The 27132-nt window shown below is 48.2% G+C and overlaps 1 protein-coding gene across 3 annotated transcripts in view; it reads left to right on the top strand.

The window, feature by feature from the left end:
* Nucleotides 1-24628: 24628 nt before the first annotated feature.
* LOC142583246 (uncharacterized) overlaps nucleotides 24629-27132 on the top strand; it is a 36231-nt gene continuing 33727 nt past the window's right edge. For 2 of the 3 annotated variants that reach the window (XM_075693637.1, XM_075693636.1), the window contains exon 1: nucleotides 24630-25142. In XM_075693637.1, the coding sequence (XP_075549752.1) occupies nucleotides 25028-25142 (115 nt within the window). In that variant the 5' untranslated portion in view covers nucleotides 24630-25027. Of the gene's footprint in view, nucleotides 25143-27132 lie in introns of all 3 variants that reach the window. The other variant, XM_075693638.1, reaches the window with a different exon arrangement.

The raw sequence follows: 27132 nt of genomic DNA, 5'->3' as shown, positions 1-27132 counted from the left end.
CGTAGAAACCTAGGGTTTTCATCATTCATCAGCCGAAGTTCATTACGGGAGGCGAAAGATATCAGAGTTTTGCCACTCAAGTTGATCTTCGAACTTCCACAGAATCTATTATGGGCGTTGAAATCTCGAATATTCACCCACGGATCGGGAGTTGAGGACAGGATGTCTCGTAGTCTTTTGGGACCAAATCGACTTGGCAGAGGTAGGTAGGTGCCAACATTAGTCAAGGTAAAACACTTTTTTTTTGCTGTTCGGCATATATATTAATTATCGTCATTAGGTGGCACAGGTTGATGAATGTGAGTGAGCTCATGGCGAATAAACATCATCATCATCATCAGCCGGGTTACGCCCACTGCAGGGCAAAGGCCTCTCCCATACTTCTCGAACAACCCCGGTCATGTACTATTTGTGGCCATGTCGTCCCTGCAAACTTCTTAATCTCATCCGCCCACCTAGCTTTCTGCCGCCCCCTGCTACGCTTCCCTTCCCTTGGAATCCACTCCGTAACCCTTAATGACCATCGGTTAACTTCCCTCCTCATTACATGTCCTGCCCATGCCCCCACTTCTTTTTCTTGATTTCAACTAAGATGTCATTAACTCGCGTTTGTTCCCTAACCCAATCTGTTCTTTTCTTATCCTTTAACGTTACACCTATCATTCTTCTTTCCATAGCTCGTTGCGTCGTCCTCAATTTGGGTAGAACCCTTTTCGTAAGCCCCCAGGTTTCTGCCCCGTAGGTGAGTACTGGTAAGACACAGCTGATATACACTTTTCTCTTGAGGGATAATGGCAACCTGCTGTTCATGATCTGAGAATGCCTGCCAAACGCACCCCAGCCAATTCTTATTCTTCTGATTATTTCCGTCTCATGATCCGGATCTGCCGTCACTACCTGCCCTAAGTAGATGTATTCCCTTACCACTTCCAGTGCCTCGCTACCTATTGTAAATTGCTGTTCCCTTCCGAGACTGTTAAACATTACTTTAGTAATGTTTGACAGTCTCGGAACCAAAACCTTACTGTTGTCGACTCATATCTAGAAAGCCTGATCGTGTTCGATAAATTCGGCTCTCAAATGATGATAATGGGAAACATTGGCATAAACGAAGCGACGGAACTCCGAAATTGTCGCTCCGAGTCCGTGGGCATTCCACTGAAAAATAGCTGCTTTTCGGTCCTCATCCCTGAAATATAGTGGCTGAGAAACCATGATCTACTCAAGGGTTGCCCGCACCGGACTCAGAGCGTCCAGTACTTGAAGCGCACTTTTGGCAGACGGTGTGTGCATGTTGTTTAGCAACACGCGAATGGCATTCATTAAAGGCCTATGAAGAGCTACAACTTGCTCATCAGTTTTCCGCGACTCCTCGGATGCAGCACCTTGCTGTACTAGGGGCGGCTTCTGCTGTGACTCTTCTACCGGTCGTGCACGCGCAAGTAGTGGCCATTCCTTTGTAGAGAGAGTTCTGGCAGTTTTGTCCCTTCGAAAATCGGTGCTTAGCATGCTGGAAACTTCCGCTGATGGTGCTGCTTGACGAGTCGACTTTTCTTGGAAAGCTGATATTTTACGCCGTGAGGACCTTCGATGGTGACGTCCTCTTCGCCGGACTTTCTCAGCGGCCTCTTTTTGGGTAGAGATGTCTCTCACCATTTGTTTGAAAATGGAGATCTCTTTCTTGATCTGGGGACAGTCTTTAGAAGAGACGCAGTGATCACCTTGACAGTTAGCACACTTCAACGTGGTTGCGCTGCAGTCGTCTTCCTAGTGGGGTTTGGCGCAACTGCGGAAATCCGGCAACCTTCACATGGGCAATCTTCTGAAAGTTGAAGCATTGTATTGGTCTTGGAATAAATAGTCGAACCTGGTGGCGAAAGTGGCCAACCTACATGTTGGAGGGAAGACAGTCACCTTTGAACGTTATCCTCGCACAACGTGTGTTACCGAGGCGAGCAACGTTCACAATGACGTTGTGTTCACTTGATAGTTTTATCAGAACTGGGAGGTCTGCATTAGGTATCTTATTGTCAATGTCATAGATGACTGCTGCTATTGTGGCACCATTCGCTACACGATGGATCGAACCTTGATGTTACCCAGCTGCGTTACATGTCGTAGTGTGTTCAGTGGGCTTCGGTTCATCTCATCGATCGCCAGGATGTTTCTCCTAGTGTTTATCCTGACATCCTTGATCTCGTTTGGCACGCTGTTTTCTAGATACACGGAAAGTGTTTGCCAGTGGAGGACGCGTAGGTTGCCAGTAGCGTTATGTGGCACTAGCAAGATGGAGTGAGGTGATCGTTGAGGCGCAATTTTCACGATGGTCGCACTTTACGCCGAAGATGCCTTCATAATTCTTCATTCGGCCTTTAGGTACCGGACAGGTCAAAAAGCTGTCTTCCGAGGACTCGTCACCTGATGCGGAGTACTGCTCCGAGTCCTCGCTGTCGCTTGATGTATTTTCTCGCTTCCTCGAAGCGATGTCCGCGGGTGGACGGGAACTGGGAGGGTCCCCGGGCTGTTTTGCATCCATCACCTCAATTTAGGGGGCGCTTGACCCCACAAGTGCAGTGAGAAGTCCATAAAATCACAGACGGTCGAGACGTGTTCCACAGGAAAAGCACTTCGTCTTCCTTCTCCAGCGCAATGTAGAAATTCATAGTGCAGTATGAGCTAGCTGCAAGTACAGTGTCACTCGCAAATATGCACGGCATGAATCGCGCACCACACCTAATTGTCACTCGCAAAAAATGAGTCGTAACAGTATTTCCGGCAGGGGAGGAAGGTCCCGACAGGCAGGAGTCAGCAGCTACTGTCCAGAGAAATGGCCATTTTAGCTGTGATATTCTGTCTTATGCGATGGATCCATCGCTCGCAGTAGGTCGATTCCTGGGGGTGCCGAGCTGGAGCCATCTAACCGAGGTTGTATAACTCGTGAATCGGGTGCTTCTCCATTTGGTCCAGGCCTGGTAATGTTGGATTTACAAGTTGAACTCCTGGCTCCATGTTTTTTTTTTCGTCATGCAGTCACCCCGGCACGGTGCTGGATCCACAACCACTAAGCAAGTGAGCACAAGGCCACTCCCCCTTAAAACACATCATGCTTTTTCACACACACACAAAAGTAATCGTTGCTGCTTCCCAGTCTCTTCGCTTGCCCTTGCCCCTCCCCCCCCTCCGCCGTTCAACCCTTCACAACATTAAAAACAGCCATTCCCTAAAGGTTCAAGGAAGTGATAGAAAGAAATACGACAACAATCAACTGCCTAAACACGCGAAACTTAAAAAAAACGTCATGAAAAACAATATTCGAACAGAAAAACCATGCCGAGTGGCCAGTACCAATTGAGGCTATCAAGCATCCAGGACAAAGATTCACTCACTGATGCTAATCACTACTTCCAGTACCCAATTTTATCCCTAAAATTTCCACGGGCATTGTACTGTACTGAGACCAAACGGACAATGGTTAGGAGAGGACATATATCACTTCAACCATTATAAATTGAAACTCGCGACAACCCACGCACTTCCTACTGTTCCTCCTACTGTTCCTAAGTACCTTATAGCTACCCCTATCAAAAATCAGAACAAAAATGTCTTCTATTCCAAACACACCGTAATATATGTTAATAAGGTCGACCGATTCGTTACAGGGAGATTCGATTGACTTTTGTTTAACCTCGTAGCCTCGTAGTCGGGACGAGGATTCCGTTAACAAGTTGTACATCATTTCGGCCATCGGCCATTTACCAAGTACGTTCCGCGTTAGCGTCTCCAAACTCTCGATAGTCCGAACCAAGGCAATGGCACCGTCTATGAGAGCCCGAGTTTCCTTTCCCGGCGAATCCGGCACGCTCTCTTTCTTAACTACGCTCTATTCAGAAGACCTCCCTTGACTACTCTCGCCTGCATTGCCACCGGAGATGCGTCCCTCTCGCCTGGCTTCACGTGCCGTGTACCATATGCGATGCAATATTGATTTTACTATTCATTTCTTTGAAATCTTGTGCGGCCCCTGTGTGGGGTTTCCGAAGGCCAGCGCTTCTTGTCTTTGTGCCTCGGAGCTTTGCGTTTAACCGCCGCTGTGAGAGATGTTGACGGTTCTGCCAGAGTCGAGCATTTTTCCTTTCGTCTGCTTCTTCCCCGTGCCTTCGAAACTATCGCATTTCTTCTTGGCAAACTTATTGGAAAAAACGTATGGGGTATTTGAGCGAGGCATCCTGCGATGCAGCTGCCTACATTTCCAAGGTGCCAAACGGGCCCTGCATGCATATCTGCACCACTGAAGACAGGTGCACCGATTACATAGACGTACTTACCGAAGAGGGAGAAAACCCTTGCCCCCTATTGTCAGAAGTAACGGGACAAACGATGTGGTATTTGCCCCTTCCCCCACCGCCCCCTCACTTTAAAAGTGGGCGCTTTTGGCTGGCAGCTGGATGTTCCAATAAAACAACTGCTTAGGCAAAATTTTATTTGTTAATGCATTAGGCACGTAAGTATTGCTTTCCTTTATCACGTAGTGATAATTTTTTTGCACTAAAAAGAGCAGCGCCCGACAGATCTTTGAACCATTCGTAAGGTTCACTTTTCATGAAATGTTTCATATGTATGCTTAGAAGCTGCTGAGGATCTCATTTTATTCTCTCGTGGCTTCTCTTAAAACAGCACCATAAACTTCCGTCCTTTACTCGCATCATTCTACAAAAGAGGCCTCAGCTGTAGGCAGCCCTTACCTTCGGTGACCGCACTTGCTTGCTCGCTGCCTTTGGTTTCATTTGCTTTGCTTTCCTGCCTAATGTTGCGTTTCGCCTGCGACACGTGGTTTTGCCGGCGCGACTGCGGCGGGGCGGCAGACATTTTGGCCCGATCGTCGTCGCCGCAACACTCATCGCCAGGTGTTTCCAGGCGCGTCTGCGGCGATGCGACCGCCTAGGGATCCTCCTCGCATTCCAGTCATTGTGCCCGAAACAGGCGATGCCAAAGCAGGGATCTCATTCCAGTTATTGGGCCCGAAACAGGCGATGCCAAAGCAGGGATCTCGTTCCAGTCATTGTGCCCGAAACAGGCGATGCCAAAGCAGGGATCTCATTCCAGTTATTGGGCCCGAAACAGGCGATGCCAAAGCAGGGATCTCGTTCCAGTCATTGTGTCCGACCGGCAGCGCCACGACAGGGTGCTACGAGATCGTGCGCAGCGCCACGACGGGGTGCTACGAGATCGTGCGCAGCGCCACGACAGGGTGCTACGAGATCGTGCGCAGCGCCTCGACATGGTGCTACGGCATCGCTACGACAGTGTGCGTCACCATTAGCCCATTGTACATTCACGTGCTCGTCTTTTGAGGGGTTCCTTCTTGCCCTCAACTGCGAGAGTATAAAAACAGCTGCCCCCGGACGCCAAAAGGAGGGCTCCGATTTCTTCTGTTGAGTGAAGTGCTCTCCCGTCTCTCTACTACGGTCAAACCTGACCGCCAACTCTTTGCGATGTTAAAATAAACAAGTTGTTTCGTTGTTACCAGTCGACTCATGCTTTGCCGGGACCTTCGGATGCTTCCAGTTGTACCCCAGGCCGCCAGGCCAACGCTACCCTTGGGGCTTGCGACCCAGGTACAACCACGGGCGTCAGCGCCGAGTTCCCAACAGATCGTACAAGCAGTAAGATCCAAACATCTGGTGGCAGCGGTGGGATCGCCTACGACTTCAAACAACGGTCTGCCAGCGGCGAGATCGCGACAACGGAGGCCAGCAGCGAAGAGATGCAGTTGACTGTATGCTGAGCAGCTCAACGACGATCCGGGAGCAGTGCAACGAGCACTGTGTGACGACTGGTTGCCTGCAGCGGAACGACTGCGCGGAATTCCTGCCTGCGAGGTTTGGTGAGTGCGGGACTTTCTTCTTCTGAGCTTTGCCAGGCTTTTTGTTAGTGTCAGAAACAGAGCTGGTAATTGTGGTTGTCGTTGCTGCCGGGTTAGTTTGCGGCAAGACAATAGTAAGCAGTAGAGAAAGCAGCATTCAGAGCAGCCATGGATTTGAAGTCGTTGCGCAAACCGAAATTGTTGGAGCTTGCAAGAGAGTTGGGTCTGGATGTCTCGGACAAACTCAGAAAACCAGAACTGCTAAAGGCTATTCTTGAGTTAGAGGCTGAGGATGACGAGCTGTCGGAATGCCTTGAGACTATTGAAGAGAGGGAGACTGCAAAAGAAAAAGAAGAGCGTGAACGTAAAGAACAGAAAGAGCGAGAGCAACAAGAGCGTGACCGTCAACACGCTTTGGAAATGAAGCGTCTTGAGGTAGAAATGGAACGCGCTCGTAATGGAAGTCAGGCACACGGTGCAGGAGAACGAGTATTGTTCAAAATGACTGACCTGATGCGGCCGTTTAAGCTTGGAGAGGACATTGGTTTGTTCCTGGTTAACTTTGAGCGAACGTGCGAGAAGCAGGGGTTCTCTCGGGAAACGTGGCCACAGCGCTTGCTCACTTTGTTACCCGGCGAGGCGGCCGACGTAGTCGCTCGCTTGGATAGAGAGGAAGCAGAGGATTTCGACAAAGTGAAATCGAGTCTGCTAAAAAAGTACCGGCTGTCTGCGGAGGCGTTCCGTCGGAAGTTTCGGGAAAATGAGAAAGGCAAAAGTGAGTCATATACAGAGTTTGCGTATAGGCTTATGTCGAACATGCAGGAGTGGCTCAAAGAAGAGAAAGCGTTTGGTGACCACGATAAAGTTCTGCAGTGTTTCGGGCTAGAACAGTTTTATAGTCGGTTACCGGAGAACGTGCGATACTGGGTCTTGGATAGGCCAGACGTTTGTACGGTGGCTAAAGCCGCTGAGCTAGCCGAGGAGTTTGTGACGCGTCGGGCTCGCGGAGCTAAGGACGGTCAAAAGGGTGAATTTGGCTCGAAGTTTGAGAGGCCGAAGTTCACGCCCATGAGATTAAAGGGGGACACGCGTAGTGCGGATGCGAGCGAAAGCAGTCCGACCAAACGTAAAGAGACGGCGGCAGCCAAACGCAGAAAGCGGTTCGAGATGAGGCGAGCGCGCTTGTGTTATACGTGCCAGAAGCCGGGTCACTTTTCGGCGCAGTGTCCGGAAACAACACCAAAAGTTGTGTTTTTTTCAATAGGCAGCACTGACGAGAACATGAAGCTTCTCGAGCCTTACATGCGAGACCTCCTCGTGAACGGGAAAGAGTGCCGAGTGCTTCGCGATTCCGCAGCTACGATGGATGTAGTTCACCCATCTTACGTAGAACCCCATATGTTCACGGGCGAGTGCGCGTGGATCAAGCAAGCCGTGGAAGCTCATAGCGTGTGTCTGCCAGTAGCAAAAGTGCTTATTGAAGGACCTTTCGGAGCGCTTGAGACAGAGGCGGCAGTGTCATCTATGCTGCCACCCCAGTACCCGTACCTATTTTCAAACAGGTCCGATCACCTCCTGCGCGAGAAGGGGCTTTTGTTTGGTGAAGCTAGTGTTCAGGCCTTAACCAGATCGAAGGTTCGGGAGCTCGCTGCAAAGGCGGTAGTTGCGGGGCCGACGTTATCAAACAACGAAAAAGGGTCAGAGGCGCAGCAAGCTGATATTCCGAGCACGCCCGAACTGAATAAACTTGAGTCTGTAACGTTAAAGGCGCCAGATACTGGAGAGGAAATGCCCGACACGGGAAAGTTAGAAGAGCTATCTACTGATTTGCTCATCGCGCCTACGTCAGACGGACTTGATAGGTTGCTAAAAGTCAGCCGGTCGGCTTTGATAGCCGAGCAAAAAAAGGATGGCAGCCTGGAAAACGTGCGCTGCAATGTCAAAGAAGGTATCGCCAGGAAAACTGCGCGTTTTGTGGAAAGAGGTGGAGTCCTGTACCGGAAGTATCTAGACCGCCGAGGAGTGGAGTTCGATCAGCTGGTCGTGCCTCAATGCTATCGTCAGGATCTGTTGCGCTTGTCACATGGGGGTTCGTGGTCCGGACACCTAGGAGTTAAGAAAACTAAGGACCGTCTCTTGCAAGAGTACTATTGGCCAGGGTGTTTTCGGGACGCAGACCATTTCGTGAGGACATGTGACACTTGTCAGCGGGTGGGCAAACCAGGGGACAAATCGAGGGCGCCGTTGAAATTGGTACCTATCATTACGGAGCCTTTTAGACGGCTCGTTATTGATACTGTGGGACCTCTGCCGGTAACAGCCACGGGGTACAGACACATTTTGACTGTGATCTGCCCAGCGACAAAGTTCCCTGAAGCAGTGCCGCTTAAAGAACTCAGCTCAGTTGAGATAGTTAATGCACTACTGTCCATATTTGCGCGAGTTGGTTTTCCTGCGGAAATCCAATCAGATCAGGGCACAGTGTTTACTAGCGCTTTGACGACAACTTTTCTCGAAAGGTGTGGGGTAAAGCTGTTACACAGCTCAGTGTACCACCCACAGTCGAATTCCGTTGAGAAGCTCCACTCCGTCATGAAGCGCGTGTTGAGAGCGTTGTGTTTTGAACATCGAACTGACTGGGAGCTGTGTCTGCCTGGGGTGATGTTTGCTTTAAGGACCGCGCCGCATGCGGCTACGGGGTTTTCGCCAGCTGAACTGGTGTACGGTCGCTCGCTTCGATCTCCGCTTCGCATGCTTCGAGAATCGTGGGAAGGTAGGGGCGACGACCCAGTCGTGGTGGAGTACGTACTTAAGCTCCTCGAACGCTTAAGAAGGGCACAGGAGTTGTCAGGTGAAGCAATGGCAAAGGCCCAGCAGAGGGCCAAGGTTTATTATGATCGGACAGCCAGGGCCCGTCGTTTTGAGGTTGGCGATGAGGTCATGATATTGCGCACATCGCTAAACAACAAACTAGACGTGCAGTGGGAGGGCCCAGCACGAATTGTTCAGAAACTGTCGGACGTTAACTACGTGGTAAGTCTGCCAGGAAAGCGGAAAGCACAGCAAGTTTACCACTGTAATCTGCTCAAACCTTATAGACAAAGGGAAGCAGTGGTGTGCATGATGGTAAACGTTCCTGAAGAGCTTCCGATCGAGCTTCCGGGACTAGGCTCAGTGACGAACAGGGAAGACACCGGTCAAGTCATTAGTGACCTTATCAGTAAAGCACCGCTGTCGCCCGAGCAGAAAACCGAACTACACCAGCTATTACAAGAGTTTCAAGGTCTGTTCTCTGAGAGGCCTGGTAGGACTTCTGTACTTACTCATGATATAGAACTTACCTCCACAGAGCCAGTACGATCCAAGGCGTATCGGGTGTCACCCCGCCAGAGCGATATTATGGAGGCTGAGGTAAAGAAAATGCTACAGCTCGGTGTTATTGAGGCAGGTGAGAGTGACTATACCTCCCCTTTGATTTTAGTTGAGGTACCGGGCAAGGAACCTCGTCCTTGCGTCGACTACCGCAGGCTTAATTCCATCACTAAGGATCAAATTTATCCGATCCCTAACATCGAGGAGCGCCTTGAGAAAGTTAGTAGCGCTCAGTTTATTTCCACCCTAGATCTTGTCAGGGGTTATTGGCAGGTTCCACTTACAGAAGAGGCTAGTAGGTATGCGGCGTTCATTTCACCAATGGGAACATTCCGTCCTAAAGTGTTGAGTTTTGGTTTGAAGAACGCGCCATACTGTTTTTCAAGTCTCATGGATAAAGTGTTGCGGGGACAGCAAGAATTCGCTTTACCGTATCTAGACGACGTAGCGATATTCTCCGCATCCTGGTCTGAGCATATGGCACACTTGCGGGCAGTGCTAACCCGCCTGCGCGAAGCGGGCTTGACAGTCAAGGCTCCTAAGTGCCAGTTAGCACAGGCCGAGGTTGTCTACCTCGGTCACGTGATTGGTCAGGGTCGTCGCCGCCCCTCTGAAATAAAAGTGGCCGCTGTGCGAGACTTTCCGCAACCGCGCACAAAGACCGATATTCGGTCGTTCTTGGGTGTCGCCGGCTACTATCAGAGGTACATCCCTAGGTACTCTGATATCGCGGCTCCCCTGACGGATGCTCTAAGAAAGACAGAGCCTCAAACAGTCGTCTGGGACGAGACAAAGGAAAGAGCTTTTAGCGCCCTAAAGAGTGCCCTAACAAGCCAGCCTGTGCTACGATCGCCAGACTATACAAAAGGGTTCATTGTTCAGTGCGATGCTAGTGAGCGAGGCATGGGCGTTGTACTGTGCCAACGGGAAAATGGAGAAGTAGAACACCCCGTCCTGTATGCTAGTCGTAAGCTGACCAGTCGTGAGCAGGCGTATAGCGCCACCGAGAAAGAGTGTGCGTGTCTCGTGTGGGCCGTTCAGAAATTGTCATGCTATCTAGCCGGCTCGAGGTTTATCATTGAGACGGATCACTGCCCTCTCCAATGGCTGCAGACCATCTCTCCCAAAAATGGCCGCCTCCTGCGCTGGAGCCTCGCTTTACAACAATATTCCTTTGAGGTGCGTTACAAAAAGGGGAGTCTCAACGGTAACGCCGATGGCTTAAGTCGAAGCCCCTAACGTAGGAATCAGCCTCAAAATTGTTTGTTACTGATGTTTTTCTTCCTGAGGCAGGATTTTTTTTAACATATTGCTTTTGTTTAGTGTTTCAAAGTGATGATATGCTTTCTAGTGCAATTTTTCAATTTGTGGACGCGTTCTGAGTGATGCTAGACTACTGTAAGGAACTAGGCAGTGGTATAAAAAGGGGAAAGAGCCTGGCAGGGCTTAGTGAGGGTTGTGCCGTGCTTGCTGACTGAGCGGTTGAGTTTTCAGCGTAGTTCTAACGCTTGCCGGGAACGAGAACAAAAATGTGAACTCTCCCGAAGTCACTTTGCAGTGTCCCGTGCGAACCTGAACGAGAGAACGAGGCCTTCTCTGTGCGCTGCGCTCAAGAAACGTCAAGGGACGCCCGACTTCGGTTATGAGCATCATCGAGCGACATCCCTCCGGACAGCGGATGCAGTCCCCCGTCCATCGGGATCTCCTTCCCCCGGCGGGGCGGTCTGTTGCGTTTCGCCTGCGACACGTGGTTTTGCCGGCGCGACTGCGGCGGGGCGGCAGACATTTTGGCCCGATCGTCGTCGCCGCAACACTCATCGCCAGGTGTTTCCAGGCGCGTCTGCGGCGATGCGACCGCCTAGGGATCCTCCTCGCATTCCAGTCATTGTGCCCGAAACAGGCGATGCCAAAGCAGGGATCTCATTCCAGTTATTGGGCCCGAAACAGGCGATGCCAAAGCAGGGATCTCGTTCCAGTCATTGTGCCCGAAACAGGCGATGCCAAAGCAGGGATCTCATTCCAGTTATTGGGCCCGAAACAGGCGATGCCAAAGCAGGGATCTCGTTCCAGTCATTGTGTCCGACCGGCAGCGCCACGACAGGGTGCTACGAGATCGTGCGCAGCGCCACGACGGGGTGCTACGAGATCGTGCGCAGCGCCACGACAGGGTGCTACGAGATCGTGCGCAGCGCCTCGACATGGTGCTACGGCATCGCTACGACAGTGTGCGTCACCATTAGCCCATTGTACATTCACGTGCTCGTCTTTTGAGGGGTTCCTTCTTGCCCTCAACTGCGAGAGTATAAAAACAGCTGCCCCCGGACGCCAAAAGGAGGGCTCCGATTTCTTCTGTTGAGTGAAGTGCTCTCCCGTCTCTCTACTACGGTCAAACCTGACCGCCAACTCTTTGCGATGTTAAAATAAACAAGTTGTTTCGTTGTTACCAGTCGACTCATGCTTTGCCGGGACCTTCGGATGCTTCCAGTTGTACCCCAGGCCGCCAGGCCAACGCTACCCTTGGGGCTTGCGACCCAGGTACAACCACGGGCGTCAGCGCCGAGTTCCCAACAGATCGTACAAGCAGTAAGATCCAAACACTAATAATGAAGTAGACATGCTTCCATGAGCTCAATGTGGAACCATGAGCAGTTCTTTTCCCCAATTTTCAGATGAATAAGCGGTCCTGAGGCGGCTTTCATGCGAAATTCTTGTGGTATCGCTTATTTTTTTTCTCTAGTCGCTGCCTGCGAGGGATATTCATGCGATCATGTCTAAATACAGAACGTAGTGATTAATAAAGTGTCGCAATTGTTTAACATAAGGACATGGCTGGTGATCGACCATCGCATCTCGAGTCGGTAAAGGAATTACACAGCTCCCGTTGTAGGCTCGAAGCTAGCACCATATTCACGTCTTAAAGAGGGAAAAGAGAAAAAAAAATGGTGGCGATCCCGTAATCGAGAGTAGATGTAAGCATGAAATGGCTACCGCCAAAACAGATTGGTTGGAGTAATTACGGCGATTACTTTCAACCACCTGCGTTGCATCGGACGCTGTCGCCCTGGTTACGCAGCGTGACGCAATCTCTCGAAGGACACGGCGCAAAACCTGCGCTGCGGAGCTTACGGACCGCTGGCGTTGACAGGAGCTCAGGAAACCCTGGTTCAGCGCTAAAAGATGATAATCAGGGGTATGGCGCACTGTATCTGTCTTTCGAAAGTCGCTATTCGCGCTTTCCAGATACGCTAGCGCCGCCGCGCGGATTTTTTCGGAAGCCGGGAGCAGGTGATGGATTTCCCGCTGACGCGGTTTCTGCAGCTGTCTTGTCGTTTTGGTACTCTTCGATACGCAAAAAAATAAGAAAGAACAGTCGACGAGCAATGAGCAACCGCATGTGCAGTGTGCTACACTGCACAAATCGTGCAATATTGGGGAAAGTAAGCCTGCACCACTTTCCAAAAGAGAAAAAAAAAAACGGAGGAAGTTGTGGGCGATCAAGATTCGCATCGGGAAGCAAGTGAGGGAAGAAATGGTCGTATGAAGCGAGCATTTCAACAAAAGCGAGTTCTTTTGGGGCCACCTTGGTGAGTGTAATTGACTGTTGCCCAATGATTTCATGTTATTTTTGTGGCGAGCTGATTGTGAATCTTTGCCTTAAAGACGAGTTGAAGCCCTTACGAAAGCGGCTGAAGAGAAACGCCGTGCCTTCGCAAAGGAACCCGCTGTGATCTCACGAAGCAAGAGCGAGGCCTAGGGTTGGCCGAAGAAAGCCCTCCACAGATTCCCAAAGTAAATTTAAGTACGCAAGTGTCACCGTTTATTAAATTTTCGGCCTGCACTCGCGCTGTTTCGGCAAATGCTCAGCGACGGTGCCTAACGCTGCGGCGCGGGCATTGCAAACTAGAGAACGTGTTCCGCAAATATTCTTAGTCGTTTTGTGCGAGAATGAAACAAGCGGTCTATGTGCAAGGAGTTCGCTGCTTTCTTTCTTTTTTGCCGTAGTGAAAGGTGCGTACCGATCAGAGGTTGAGAGCACGCGTTTCTGATTTCGTATTTTTGTTTGGTCTTAAAGGATCTCTTCTACAACAGTGTTGCAGGAAGCAAGGGCCAGGATGACGCACCTGAAGCAGTCATTGATGAAGAGTGCGCATGCGAGCTTTCCTACAGCACACGAAAACGCTAATTGTGCTGGAAACGGGGCGCGCTGGAACACCTCATCGTGTCGTTCATATATTGCAAATCGGCATTACTGAAATGTCTCTGTGTTATATGGCATCTTTAACAACCATTCCGCTACTAAGCCGGTACATGGAGCCGTGTATCTAGTCGTGAATGCACACAACGTTTATTTGACCCCTTTCAGTGACAAATTATGAACGACTGTCGGTACGTATCTGAAGCATACGTAACTTTATGCCAGTCTGCTTGATACTGCACTGAAAGCAAATCAATATGGCAGACTGACTCCTTGTGTATTTTATGATGAGTCATCACAACTACAGAGTAACTAAATATTTCACTATTGTAAAGTCATTCATGCTACGTTTCTTCAGAAAAAGGATAGCATCACCCGCTCGAATTTCATGCACACGTTATTTATGGGCCGCAAGCAATTCAAGAAAGAAGAAAAAGCTACATCGAGGTTGCTACCGACATGCCTCACGTCAAACGTCGCGTAAAACACGGAATTGCCTTCAGCAAAGCGGGACTCTGTAACAATGCATATCAATCAGCAGTAAAATGGAAATAACTTAGGTTAGCAGAATGTTCAATTTATCCTAAGCTTAATATTTGTGCTCTATTTCTAGTTACCACTGCGCAGAAAGGGCAAAAATATGTTGCGTCTATAAATGTGGACGCCGTGATTGAAGGCATTATGCAGTGGCAGGGGGGTCGGCGCGTTCTTTACATCCGAGCGCCACCGATTAACTGCTTGGTGTCAATTCTTGTGCGTCACGTATAGATTATAAAACGTAAGGAGAAATAGTGACCTTTAGGGCGCTGGTTACATTGCAGACTTGAACTTTTACAGCCTATATGCGGCGGGCCTCTCACGGTGCATGTCCGCAGGCAAAGTGACTAGATCTGGACCGCCATGCTTGTCGTCTCCCGTATTCCACACCATATTATATGGCCAGCGTTAAACGTAGCCACTTCCTCTACAACGCATCTATGCATTTACTTAGCAAGGTCAAGGATCGCGCTTATAGATACAGAGGCCCGTAGGCCGACTGCTTTTGGTGATGCCCACGCTTTCGTATCGCCTCCATCACCTCTATTCCCGCCATATTGAAACGTTCTACGCGCCACCTATAGGCGCTGGGAAGTGCGAATTGGAAACGAGAAACAAAGCTTCAGCGTTCTAGAAGTTACAGCTTCAGTGATAATGTGAACAAACATTAGGAATAACTCAAAAGCAATATTATGTCTAACTTCTTCGGGCAGTAACTAGGGTACGTAATGGGATTCTGTACAAAGCGTTGGAGGCCAGAGACTGTATTTATGAAGTTTTGACTTGTTGCCCCGATAATCTCATTTTGTTCTGACAACTATCCCCACGTAACCGCTCTGCCTTGCGGTTCAGGGTCACTTGAAGTTTGCCGACAATGGAGGCTGAAAACATTTCTTGCTAAAAAATAGCTGCTGTGAACTAAAACTATTGTAATATGAAACGGGCTCCGTCGATAACTGCATCAACGCCAGAATTCAAAATGGTAACTGACGTTCGCGCCGTTCATATCGTACGTTATTTTCAGCAAAGTACGAACCCGTCCATCATATGACAATCACTTACCAATCATATGACTCAACTGAAATAAAGCGGTGTTGTTGCTGTCGTTCCTACAAACACGATCCGTAGTTCTACACTCGAAAACTCTAATAACTTCAGAAACATTCCACGAGAAAAGTCCTAGACCTCAAAACCGACCATCGTCGATTTTCTTGAAAAAAATATTCGGCTGGATAGCTATTGTGTGAATAAGGCCTCAGGAAAGCATTTTCCTCAAAAAAAGAAATTTCATCATGTGAACGCTCTTTGAAGTTTCCGCGAAGAAACAACAGTTGGTTGGAGGTAATTTTTTATTCAAGTCTTAAATTAGGTACAATAGCGAATTTTATTTTAGAGCATTCTATAGGCGCCCTTCTTATATATGTCGTCATAACTGAATGCATTTTAGGATTTTCCGCATTTGTTTGGCTCACAAAAAAAAACTTGCATTTTCAGAAACATTTTGCATATACTGCGTTAAGTTCTCAGCTACAAAAATGCTTTGCCCTTTTTGCCTGTTGCAACAGTGTATGCTAAATATAACTTGAATTTAAGGAATATACTGTTTTATGAAAAATACCTCTAATGTTGGCAAAATTACATTTTTCCCGAGATTCAGTCCAAATTTAAGTACTAAGGCTCTCCACATAAACATGTCAGGTAGCTCAATATGGGCACTGACCTTGTGAGCTGTTGGAAATTTTTATTCGAGTACATTTTGTTTGATGTGAAATAAATGCTCAGTGTAGACAACGAATATCACCAGTAGACATTGTTTATGCGAGTAAAATTTGTTTCAAGCGAGTAAAAAGAAACGTTCGAAGTAGACAACCAATATCACCAGTAGACACTGTTTTATTCGAGTAAATTTTCTTTGAAGCGAGCAGAAAACATGTTCTATTTACACAACCAATAGGAGCAGTAGACATTACCGAACTCAGACTTCACTGCACAATGCCTACGTGTGACCAGATAGTTTTCCGGCTCACATATGCAATCCCGCTCTTTGCCGGATGAACATTGGCTGTATCGGCTATATCGCTTGAGATCAGTCAACAAATCGTAAATGGTCTATTTTCGTCTGTTAATCACTTCTCATTTTTGTGGCTATGGGCTGTCAGGTTGGCAAACGCAGCATCCAGGTTGGAGTTTTGCAGTGGCAGTTAACTGCCAACTTTGTTTCCTGCTCAGCACGGAGGCAGGAGAATTGCTTGCTTACTTCTTTTCTGCTGTTTAATACTACAACAAGGACGGCTGCTGACCGGGCCGCACACTAGTCATTGTGCCTAGTCATTGTGGCGTGATTGGCAATTAACTCGCTGACAATGAGGCAAGATCGGCCTTCTCTTCCTCTGATGAAGTACGCATTGCCTACTCGCGACCCGACACCAACTCTATGATCAAGGCACTCATGCAGGCCCTTACAGATGCACACAGAGCCTACGATGGCAACATTCACAGACGCCTATGTATTATCGACCCAAACGGCAAATTCTGTTTGCCCTCGAAGGTTACACGGAGCAAAACGTCATTGCTACACAGGATTCGGCTGGGCGTTGCTTGCACCTGTCGCTACGCGCACCTCATCGGCCAGTCGAACAGCCCTGATTGTGAACACTACCAGACGCCTGAAGTGCTGGAACGCATACTGTGCGATTGCCCAGCATATATGCCAGAGCTATGGACGTTGGAAAGTTCCCTAACCAGCGTTGGCAGGCAACAACTGTCGGAGGCCGCTACCTTCGGCCCACGGCCTGACACTGCAACTTCAATGCGAGCAACTAAAGCGCTGTTCAAGTTTGTGCTGGACACCAAACTATACGAGCGGCTCTAGCAGGGCAACTGTGTCATATACATAAGGACTCAATACTTCTCTTATTATCATCACCCATCCCAGTACTTTTCACTCCCCTTCCCTTTTCCCAATAGCAGACTAGAGCGCACTAGCTCCAGTTGACCTCTCCATCTTTCCTGTCAATAAATTCTATCTTCTTGAACTACTTCAGTGCATGAGGTGATGGCAAGAAGAGTTGCAACGGTCATTTGCATGAAATGGTGGAACAGTCGCGTTCCTCTCAAAGCGGTTGTCAGGCTGAATCTCAAACCGAGCTTTGTTCTTTTTCTTTCTATTTTGGAATTTTGTGCACCAAATACTGTAATTCCCTTTATAATACTTTTGGCCCAGCCAAACAGATCCTCTGGTGTTTGAATTTGGCCGTGATGCAGCCGCTTCAAGCTTACTCTTGCTGCCAGACGTTTCAGTGTGCCGCTGACACCATCGTATGCGCTTTTGCCGTGTGAAGTGGCGAAGAAATTTCGTTCTGCCGATAGGCTGTGGTAGCAAAGATTCAAAACGTTGTTGTTGTTGTTAAATTATGATGAAGTTTCATCAGAGAAATAGTGAACTGTTTATTTACTTCAGGTAGGTCTTGTTTGGCTACCTTAAGCACTGCACTCTTCAATGGGGGTACTGAGACTGTATCGTGCTCCAAATAGTCTGAAACAACAGTGGAAAATCGCGCAGAGACCTGTCCAGAGTTGCTTTGGGCCTTGAAAAATAGACAACTACGTGGTGTATTGTGGCTTCAGTGTTAACCCAGTGGTACAGCTGTGGTGTGCCATGAAGTGTACAACTAATTTTCCACGAAATCTAACACCATGATGGCCACGTGCTGGCATTGGTTAAATTTGTATTCTGGAAAGTAACGAGCTTGATACTTACTGCTGAAATGGGGATCTTAATTCCACATATCTGTGAACTTCTCGGAAAATTCTTCTGGTGTGAAAACAATGGTTTCAAGTCTACAGCGGACCTCACTTATCCATTGCTGTACATGTATGTTGTCTCTGCACTCGATCACATGGGCACGACGTTGCTGGAGAATGTACTAGATCAGCGTGATTTATGGCAGGGCAGGATGCTCATTCGCTGAAAATGCAATCTTGGTTACCAAGTCGACATACAGATGTAGCCAAGAGCTCTTCGGTTGTCCCCTTGGGCCACTAGAATAAATCGTTATTCTAAAATTCTGATAACGCGTGCACTGTGGCACTACCATCACCATCAGTCAAAACGACGAACGTTGAAAAGCCACACTTCAAAGCGAAAGTGTGCTTTCATTCTTCACTCATTTTCTTCAGGTTCATCAATAATAGACGCCTTTGTTGGCCCTTCAATGTGTCCTTTGTCCCTGCTAGGCAATAAGATACTGAGTTATCCCCATAGAATGTTGTGATCGATAACTTCACTTCTTCACTAACTAGGTGATCACACCTTCTTCGCCGCATAGAATCCCACTTGGAGCCTGGACTTTCATTGCGTTGCGAAGTCGTTCCGATGCACCAACAATGTAAATAACTTTTTAAGAGACCGAGATAGGGTGATTAAGGCTGGGCACTGTATTTTTTTCTCTGCTTTGTTCCTGGGAAGCCTTTCTCTTTCTTTTCAGGTCTTGCATTAAGCAGACATAATCTTTCAGGAGTAGTTCAGCGCCCTCGTGTTTGTCGCGGATAAATGGCTGGCACAGTTCCAGGCACGTAGCCGTTATTCCCTTTACTTTTTTCTCGCAATGTTTCCGTTTTTTTTTTCTTGCGTATAACTGTCGCCCGTGCTGCAGTTGTTGACGCGATTGCGTTAAGTGCCTCGTGTCGCAGAAAGACCGCTGTCGGTGTCCGGCGTCCTGCGCCAGACGTCGCTCCGACAAAGTGTTGAAAACCACACATTCCCAACCATGCAGTCCCTCCATGTGACGCAAGAAAATTACTGAACTAATTGAATTTCTCAAAGTAAAATATGTAGAAAAATGAAATACGACTGACGTACAACCTACAAATACGATAGCATCGGATTGTAATTTGAATACACGAGAAAACATAATTCTGTTAGGCGGAAACTCAAAGACAAACTCCTTTTAACCTGTTATTGTTTTCCAGCTGCCGTTTGAGGTCTATCTTTGTAGGAGCGGCGCGGCCCCCTCGGTGCCTCGCGCGCCATAAAAAAAGATAATAATAACCACAAAGCTCGCCTTCACACATAGCGTTCGTCGTCAGCGTTCCCGGTGAACAATACGGTTACTTAAGTTGCAGTTGCCGAGAAGCGTGAGAAGCACTCAGGAATGCTATCGCGTTCCACTCTTAGAGCCGAAGCCTAAGCGTCCTCCAAATTATCTCCTTTTTACCCTGTTCCCAACACTTCTTCCAAGGCCCCCCTTACTATTACAGTATTACTAGCTTCAGGCTCATTTTCACTATACCTCCGGACAGAGCGCCGAGATCTTGTTCCGACAGCACCAAATTTGTGATATTTTGAGTACTGTATAATTAGCGCTTGCAGGCTTCCCAAATTCGTTTTCCTGGAACTAGACTGAAGGTAGGGTGACCATCAACAACTGCTAGTGTGATGACCATCTACCCTCGGCAGTGTTTTTCTTGTCTGGGAAATAGGTTCGAACCACACCGTGGCCCGAGCCAAAGCTTCCACTTAACCTCCCTGCCTTTCCTCTTCATCTCTCTCTCTAAATTGAGCTTGCGCGGCGGGGCGCTTCGTTGAACGTTGAACTGAACGCATCTTCCACCCACGTAATACAAATTAAGTTCGTGTAGCAGGGAAGAAAGGACTTCCTGTCGAGAAGTGTATATTTGGGCGTGACAGCTGTTGCACGGCGATTGGGATCGTCCCTTTCGACCCACAACAAATGCCCAAGAGTTGGTCTCGGGGAGGCGGAAGAATGCGCCCTTGTTCAAGCACCGTGTAATGCAGCGGCCACGTGAAGCTATGCTGACGTCAATCTCACTTGGACAGCCAATGCGATTTGGCTTGAAGTCGTCACCGCGAAGCAAAAGAGATGACCTCCTCACTGGAAAAGACGCTGTTACGGCTGCCACCAGTAGTTACAAGGACGGGGTTTCGGTGACCTTCAACATCGTTTCCTTGGAGCTCGAACCAGGCTGACCATCGGAGACGACTCGGCAGGGAAGGCGAGGTGATGTAAAAGCAATAAAAGAAGTTTAATACATCATTACGGGTGAGCAGTGTGCTCCAAGACAAAAAAATACAGAAACGTTCGGTTGCATGCTCCTGCACGTAAGGGCAGAGAGGTCTCCACGTGGCGTCTCGCTGGCCTTCTTATACCCTCCACCATCCAGGCAACCTTGCTCTCTCTTGCTTCCTGGTAGAGGGCCTTGTCAGCCCATGTCGGGACAACCCACACAGAGGAACACGGAGAGAACCCACACTTTGGCGTAGACAGGTTGAACATAGGTCCCGTCCCGTCAACCCACCCAGACGGAACACGGAGAGAAACAGCTCTTTTGGCGTAGAAAGTTCGAACGTAGATCGTGTTATGACCGGCCTGTCAAGTGTGAGAAACATTCAGGCATGCGTTTCCATGACGAGATAATTGCCCTCTTCCCGAAAAGAGCGTCATCCTTTCACGCCCTGAGCAGACACAAAGGGACGGACGAAAAGAAGACCCGAAGGGCAGGAGATCGTCGACTGCAGAAACTTGAAGGCACATATACTTCCACACGCTCTCCAAGTTTTCCAAGACATCTACTACCACAAGACCGCAAGGGCTTACTTAAGGCCGTCTTGTTCCCCGTGTTAGGCATGTTATGATCGACCTGTCAAGTGTGAGCAACGTTAAAGCGGGCGTTCCCATGTCAACATAATTGACCTCTAACCCCGAAAAAGCGTCACCTCTTTATGTCTTGAGCAGGCATGAAGGCAAGGACGAAGACAAGAAAACCCGAAGGGCAGAAGCAGAAAGGCTGAACGTAGGTCACGTCCTGGTCAACCCAGACAAAGGAACACGGAGAGAAACCACTCTTTGGAGTAAAAAGGTTGAACGTAGGGCAAAAGAGACCCGGATTTGCACTGGTGCATAATCCTGTCGCACATGCCCGACGGACAAGTCTTTTCGTGTTGACGAGCGCGACGATAAGGCACGTGATGTCTCCAGAGTTTGGCATCCATTCCATTCATTGCTGCACAATGTGAACCGCAACAGCAACGACTTGGCCTACTATCTTGATGGTCAATCCAAAGAGAGTATCGGATGCTACGTGACCACCGGCTGATCAAAGCAAATACAGCACCTCTTTCCGCCAGGAATCCTACTCGCCCGAGGTGGCGTGACTGCATCCATAGATTCATCGATGTTACTTGAAGAGCCCGTCTTGTATTTTTTATTCCATCTTCTCAATTCAGTCCTTCGCCATGTAGGAAATAAATCGTTGAACCTTATACAACGCAAATTCGTCATCTTTCCCCGGTCGTTTTATCTCCTGACGCCCAGGGCCCGTCCAGCTAGGACCACTATCACTGAAGTAATAACGGACGGCAAGCCACGATGACCAAAAATCCGGCGTCGGGACATCGCTTATATTGACACGTGTACTTATCTTTATCGGGCGACCACGTTTCGCCGCTTAACAAATGTAATCGCACAGCGAGGGACGCGCCTGCATGTATCCGACGTTTCTGGAAAGTTAGCGATGCTTCTACCCGGCTGTCTGTTGTCGCCGAACCTTGTGTTATCTGATTCCATCGCGTAACGCGAATGGTGTAGAACATTGTGGAAGGCACGTGGGTCCGAACGATTAGTCTGGAACATTCGACGACTGCTCTATAAAAGCCGACGCGCTTGACCCGCTGATCAGTTTTTCCGACGATCGCCGACCGTGTTCGCCGCTATCGTTGTGCTATAAGTGTAGCCTGTTTTTGTGGGCACAGGTTCGCCCAATAAAAGCTAGTTTTGTATTCCACCGTATTGCTTCTTTCTTCACCGTCACTACCACGTGACAATATGCTCTTCACCCTATGAGGATGGTGAGCTACGCGTGTAAACGCTGCCAAGGAAAGCACTTTTGCCTGGCACAGACAAATGTCCTCGTCGAAGCGCTGCCTCTATCATGAGGCGTCGCTTGTCCGCTCACTGTTTGTCGCAGTAGTACCATAGATGACTGAATCTCTAAAAGAATATCGAGAAAACATGAGAAGAAACTAAGCACCGCTCAGCCGACGATTCAGAATAAAATGATAGGCACGATGTTAAGAGACAGATTGAGCTCGGGAATTCCTGTCTAAATATATGGGAAAGGAGAAGTAATTTCTCTCGGTAATTACTGCACGAAATTTGATGAGGCTTGTTGCAGCTAAAGGAAGAAAAGGTTAAAATATAGGGACTATTGGAAGTGAATTTTCTATTTAGGTCCTTAATTTTTTTAACAAAAATAAACAAAATCATAAATTTTCAGAAAACGTGATTAACAAGTTTACAGTTCTTACTCAGCAATGAAAAACGATATCACAAATATGTAAATTTCACCTAATAACACATCTAAATTGGACAAATTTGATATATTATACATGGCTCTCAAATGCATCACTAATATGTGAGTGGCAGCTTTGCAAAAAGTTTGTAAGCATTGTACTAAATTCATCTAATATATAAATTAGTTTATCAAATTTGTCCTTTTTGGATGCTCTGGTAGATGCAATTCACAAAACAGCGGCATCTGTTTTTGATGCAGAAGAACAAATTTATAAACTTCGGGCTTCCATTTTTTTAAACACACAATTACACAAAAATCCTCGTAATAAATTTCAGGCCATAAATCAAAAATCCGCTTTTAATAATTTACCTTTTTCTCTCAAATGCCGAAAACTTCAATAAAATCGGCGCACGGGTTATCTCAGGAAAGCATTTTCGCGTTTTACATGTATTTCAATAGGCGGCGTCGGAGTTGTGCCGAGCTCGAGCTTTCTCTTAATAGACTGCAATACGAATTACCGTGCGGAAAAAGTGTAGAGTGAGAAGCGTGACATTATCGTTAAGTTCAAGAGGAAGGAATGGAGCTGAAGGAAGATCACTGCTACTCTATTGGAGTAAGGGACGCGCTGCCATTAAAGTGATGCTATTTGAGGATTTGTCGAAATAAAACGGCGTCGACGGACGACAAACCGGGGAATATAGTATAGAGAACCCTGGGAGAGGTTTCCGCTCCAGCACTGAATTTAAAGATACACTGCTGATGATACGAAATTAGTACCACTAAGTATGGCACCAGGAAAGAAAGTCCCACATATAGTGGTACCGTGGAAAACATTGAAGTGACCACAGGGTTGGAGAGACCGCTTCTCTGAGCGCTCTAGAACGCGAACTGACTCGACCGAACGCCGCAGCGGTCACGTGTGTGTTCGAACCAGTACAAAATTGCGACAAGCCGCGCAGTCCAAGGACACGTGTTACACGTGTCAGCAGCAGGCCCATAGTTTATTTCCTGCTACTAGCGGCAGATGTCGTAGACCAATGCCGACTTACGAAGGCCAGCACCTCCATGCACGAGGATGCTAATTATAGCTGTTTACATCTAGAGACAGACTTCCAGAAAGTACAAACAACTGTTTGCTATTAGACACCCAGAATCAAAGCAAGTTTTTTTTTCCTCACGTGACCTCTTCCTTCAATGCTAGTGGCAGTGTTCAGGAACCTAATTTTGAAAAAAGTAAGCAACCAATTGCTGCGCGAATTCAAAGACAATATGCTTCGACTGAAGTTCAGAAGCATACCACGCGTTTTGAAGTTGTGTTTGGTCGCACTGTATTCGAGCTATCTGCAATAATCGCTAGGTCTGCAAGACTTCCTGACTATAAATAAACAGCAGCTATTTACCTAATGATGTAAAGGCAGCTTCGCAACATTGCCCATACGGAAGGGAAGAACGTACCGGCAAAATAATCAATCCTACATAATTACCATCCGCCACTTCAGCATAATTACATTGGAGTTTCTTTACTCATGAGTGATGTCACATCTATAGTATCTCAAACAAATGATGATACAACGTCGAACTCATATTTTAGCCGCTCGCTTGCTAATTTCAATCAGCGGCCGTTCGGACTAATATATCTAAGGTCATGCAAGTGGCTGATGTGGCAGCCAGCTCACTGACCACCGCTGATATGTGAAGTAGCATTCTCAAACTGGTTTCGTACGAGGCTCTCAGTGAAACAGCGAAGGGCCGGCCCGAATATAGTGCAGTACTGCCAGAAAATCGCACAGATCCTTCCTTTCTTTGCCGCCACTCGTCAAGCAAAGCCTTCCAAGGAGAATGTAAAAATGGCGAAATGCTTCGCCTTTTTAACTCTGGCTGTCGAATCTCTGCACAGTATACCCAGTCCTTGTGCGCGTTCCGGCCCCTTTCCGCCCCGGCACGAAATACTTCCGGCCTTATCCCATCTCTGGGTTCCGTTCCGGGGCAAACCACTCGACACGGAAACGGTGCCCATTAAAACCGCGAGCCTATCGCACTCGAAGGCGCACCCCAGTCCTCCTCTTTGCTAGAAGAGTGTAAGTCCGTGACGTACGTACTTCTGCTCGAACTTGCATTACGCTCTTAGCTCGCACCCAGCCGCACACGCTGAGGGAAAAAAGAAAAAAAAAAGAAGGAAGAGAGGAAACGAGATAAACATTTCACAATCGAGCGGTGAGCGCGTGCACGGGGCAATTTCCCAGCATCACGAGCCTGTCCGTGCGAGGTGAGAGAGAGAGAGGATCGCCGAGACACAAACAAGCACGAAACGATAAAAAAGGGGCGCCTCGAGCAACGGAGAAGCACCAGCAGCAGCAAGCAGCGGCAGGCAGGCAGCACAGGAAGAGGTCGCCGGCGGAGGAAATCGCGCTCCGAGCAAAGCCTACGCACACGCACACCAACGCACAGACAAGGCGAGAGAGCGCCACGGCGAGGGATATCCTTCGGCGACCTTGGCAAGAAGGCACCCCCACCGAGCACCCGTGGTGCTCGCCGACTTGACCGGTCGGCCGCGCGAGTCCGTTGGGAGTACAGGTCGCACAAGTGCCGCCGCCGGGACATCGCCGAAGAAGATGCCGCGAAGTTTGGAGGAGGACCGCTCGGTCGGCGTCGTCGCGTCCGCAACGAGGTGACGGCCGCCGTCGGAGAGACGAGAGGTCGCCCGCCGCAGAGTTGGGAACTAGCGTGGAAGACAGAAAGCGCTTGTGATGACCCGCGCGGCTTGCCTGGCCGCCTTCGCGCTGTGGGGACTCGTTGTGTGTGGACCATGTGTCGCGGGATACGTGTGGAACCAATCGGACAACGAGCCGATTTACACGCAAGGTAGGGAGCGATGATGAAGCTCTGCTGCCTTCTTGATTCGCGGTTTTTCTCACCGTCTTAATTAATTCTATGACGTCTTATCTTGTTTGAAATGTCTGCATTACGGCTGAAATTATTTTCCTTTTCTGACCTTCCGAAGGACCCGTTGGTCCTTTGTTTGTCTTTATTTGTTCCACCTATGTGGCCGGGGACACAAGCACGCGCCCTAAATAAAATTCAAAGCTTATAATTTGGTCTTCTGATAACGCACCAATGCCGTTTGCTTTCTTATTCACTGACCGCTTTTCATCCTTGGCTGACGCAGTGTACTGGCGTTTCCAGATGACTAGGGGGCATCGGTGTGAAACTGAAGTGTGTCATAGCGTGGGGTTCGCCTTATGCGAAGAGTGACCGTGTACTCGTCTATCAGCGAATTGACAGGTTTTTCAAGAGAAATGAAAGCACTCACGAGGACGTCATGGACTTTTGGTGACGCGCACCACGAATATTACTACATACTCGCGTTTAGTGGATGCCGTGGCGTTTCTTCTTTTGCTGGTGAGCTAGCTCCTTTGAGTAAAAGGAATACTTTTGAGGTGGAACATACTGCATCGATAGCGAGCTGATTTTCATGACCCGATTTAGGACCTAAGTAATCGTCTAGTGTTGAGGTACTGATGTCATCTTGTACATGTATACTCATCACATTAATAAAGTCAAATAATTTTTACCGATCTAAATAGACATCACTATCAAATCTAAATCAATAGGTCTGAGCAGCTTTTCTTCCCATCGCGCAGCCACGACATGAAGGTTATGTTTTACAACGAAGCTGTTGGCCTCTAGTCGCTCAGGATTTTTCGGATTTCTAGTGTCGGCGTGCGCGGTGCTCCCTCAAAAATGTGGGCCCATCCTGGAGACAGTGCAAAGACGTGAGAAGCGCACAGTGGGCTGCTTCTCCAAGAGGCCTCACATGACGTCATCAGGTGACGTCATCACTTGATAAATACGTGATCGTGTGACGTTAGATTTCAAGGGATGACGTCATCATATCATGCCACCAGGCGATATCATCACGTTACGATGTTGTTATTCTAGTATATTCGAATTACATGCAATTCATGCTATCGTGTCTGGAGCTTTTGTGCAAGACGCACTTCACGAATTCTCTGACTCAGTTTACCTTGAAAAATAAATTTGTTCAATACGGCGCTTGCGCTTGGCGGAGGGCCTAGAGGAATGACCATGTATGTTGCACTTCCACACACGAGCGTGCGCGCGCGACGTACGTCGCCAGTGGCCGTGGTGCCGGTCTAACGTCGGCAACAGTTTCGCTGTACATCCAGTTTCACAGGGTGAAATGGAAGCGGAGTTTTTATTGCGAAAGCTAGCCAATTACTAAAGATGCGTCTCCTTCTATTGCGATTACTGAAACATTCTACCACAGCCACTCATGTTATGGTGTTACTACCGTCACCGCTACCAATACCACGCACAACGCCCGATATCGTTATTAAGAACTTCCTAATGCTGATACTGTTTTTCTGCGTGCGTTTTGCGGTGATGTGTCCCTTAACTTTTTTTTTCATTCGTTTAAATGCATTTGTTTGATTCCGTAAATTATCCGAACCTGCGTGTAGGCATGTGCAGCTGTTTTTACCCTCCATCTTTTGAGTCGGCAGTAGGTGTCATACTCTGGTTTCATCGATGTAAGCGTGCATAAGTTTAACACTATTAATATATTCCACCACTAAATTTGGTATCATTTTTAATGAAATTGGTATGAGTTTCAGAAACGCGACTTGTGCAATAAAATTAAATAATTTAAAGCCGGTTGACAAAATGCGAAAGACAACACCATACGGAACCAAGAACATACTCCATTATCAGTTAAATATTTGTCTTTTTCACACCGCTAATACAAAGTGCGCGCATTTTATGGCACAACGCTGTGACTGCATAAAAACGAGATATCGAAATCAGTCCAGCAAACTTTGGCATAGCTGGACGT

This window comes from Dermacentor variabilis, chromosome 5 (assembly GCF_050947875.1).
Source record: "Dermacentor variabilis isolate Ectoservices chromosome 5, ASM5094787v1, whole genome shotgun sequence".
NCBI classification, from domain to species: Eukaryota; Metazoa; Arthropoda; class Arachnida; order Ixodida; family Ixodidae; genus Dermacentor; species Dermacentor variabilis.
The sequence above is the reverse complement of the archived record's forward strand: the minus strand, read 5'-3'. Positions and strand labels throughout refer to the sequence as shown.